Below are 735 nucleotides of genomic sequence, written 5' to 3' on the forward strand. Positions count from 1 at the left end.
TGAGATCACAGGCATCTGATGGAGAGACCCAAACAAAAATGTGTTATCAGTTATTCTGATGGTCAAACAGGTTTCTGGAGGAGAGTTACTACAGCATGATTTTAAATTAAAACGGCATAGAAACAGACTTACACCAGATCAGATCTCCTCTCTCTGTGATGGTCTCCACAGGAGGGAGGACAGGCTTTGTAAAGTCTTCATTGACCAGAAGGCCGTCCTTGTAATGGTAGATGGTTGCTCCTGTGTAGTTTTTGTTTGCAATGGCTGCTATGAGGAAACGGAATCGACTGTTGTTCTTCAGTTCGTTGGCAATGTTATGGAAAGCGTTGGCTTTTTCTCTCATTTTGGTGTAAACTTCAGCTGAGTAGAACCATGGATCTTCAGTGGTACTTCCTAATGTAGGAACTCCCAAGTAGTCGGCCATCACATCAAGGTCGGTATCACCCCTTTCCACTGAGGTTAAAACAAAGCATAGAACATGTTCTACACCTGGAGCAAGAACCACTCTGTCCAGCTCTTTCTGATTTGGGACGATCTTTGTTCCCTCCATGGTATCTACACAGGATCTGATGACGTTGATTTCTCTCTCTTTACGATCCAGCCACTTGGTTAGTTTTTCCTGACTGAATGGGGACTTGTCTCTGTCTTCAAAGAGTTGGTTCAGGGAGCTCTCATCTTCTTTTCCTTCACGGATGGAGGGAAGTTTCTTCGCCAAAGCCTGCTGGAGGTTAGATG

General features: G+C 44.5%; 2 protein-coding genes across 3 annotated transcripts in view; one reads left to right on the forward strand and one right to left on the reverse strand.

Moving 5' to 3' along the window:
* grid1b (glutamate receptor, ionotropic, delta 1b) overlaps positions 1-735 on the forward strand; it is a gene marked incomplete at its 3' end in the record, with an annotated part of 390,408 nt that overhangs the window by 97,488 nt on the left and 292,185 nt on the right.
* The window catches only part of LOC116671012 (neoverrucotoxin subunit alpha-like), a 2,886-nt gene continuing 2,214 nt past the window's right edge, over positions 64-735 (reverse strand). The window contains 1 exon segment of the mRNA XM_032501855.1: positions 64-735. This exon segment is cut by the window's right edge and continues 226 nt beyond it. Coding sequence (XP_032357746.1) covers positions 107-735 — 629 coding nt within the window. The 3' untranslated portion in view covers positions 64-106.

Source organism: Etheostoma spectabile, chromosome 21 (genome assembly GCF_008692095.1).
Source record: "Etheostoma spectabile isolate EspeVRDwgs_2016 chromosome 21, UIUC_Espe_1.0, whole genome shotgun sequence".
Taxonomy (NCBI): domain Eukaryota; kingdom Metazoa; phylum Chordata; class Actinopteri; order Perciformes; family Percidae; genus Etheostoma; species Etheostoma spectabile.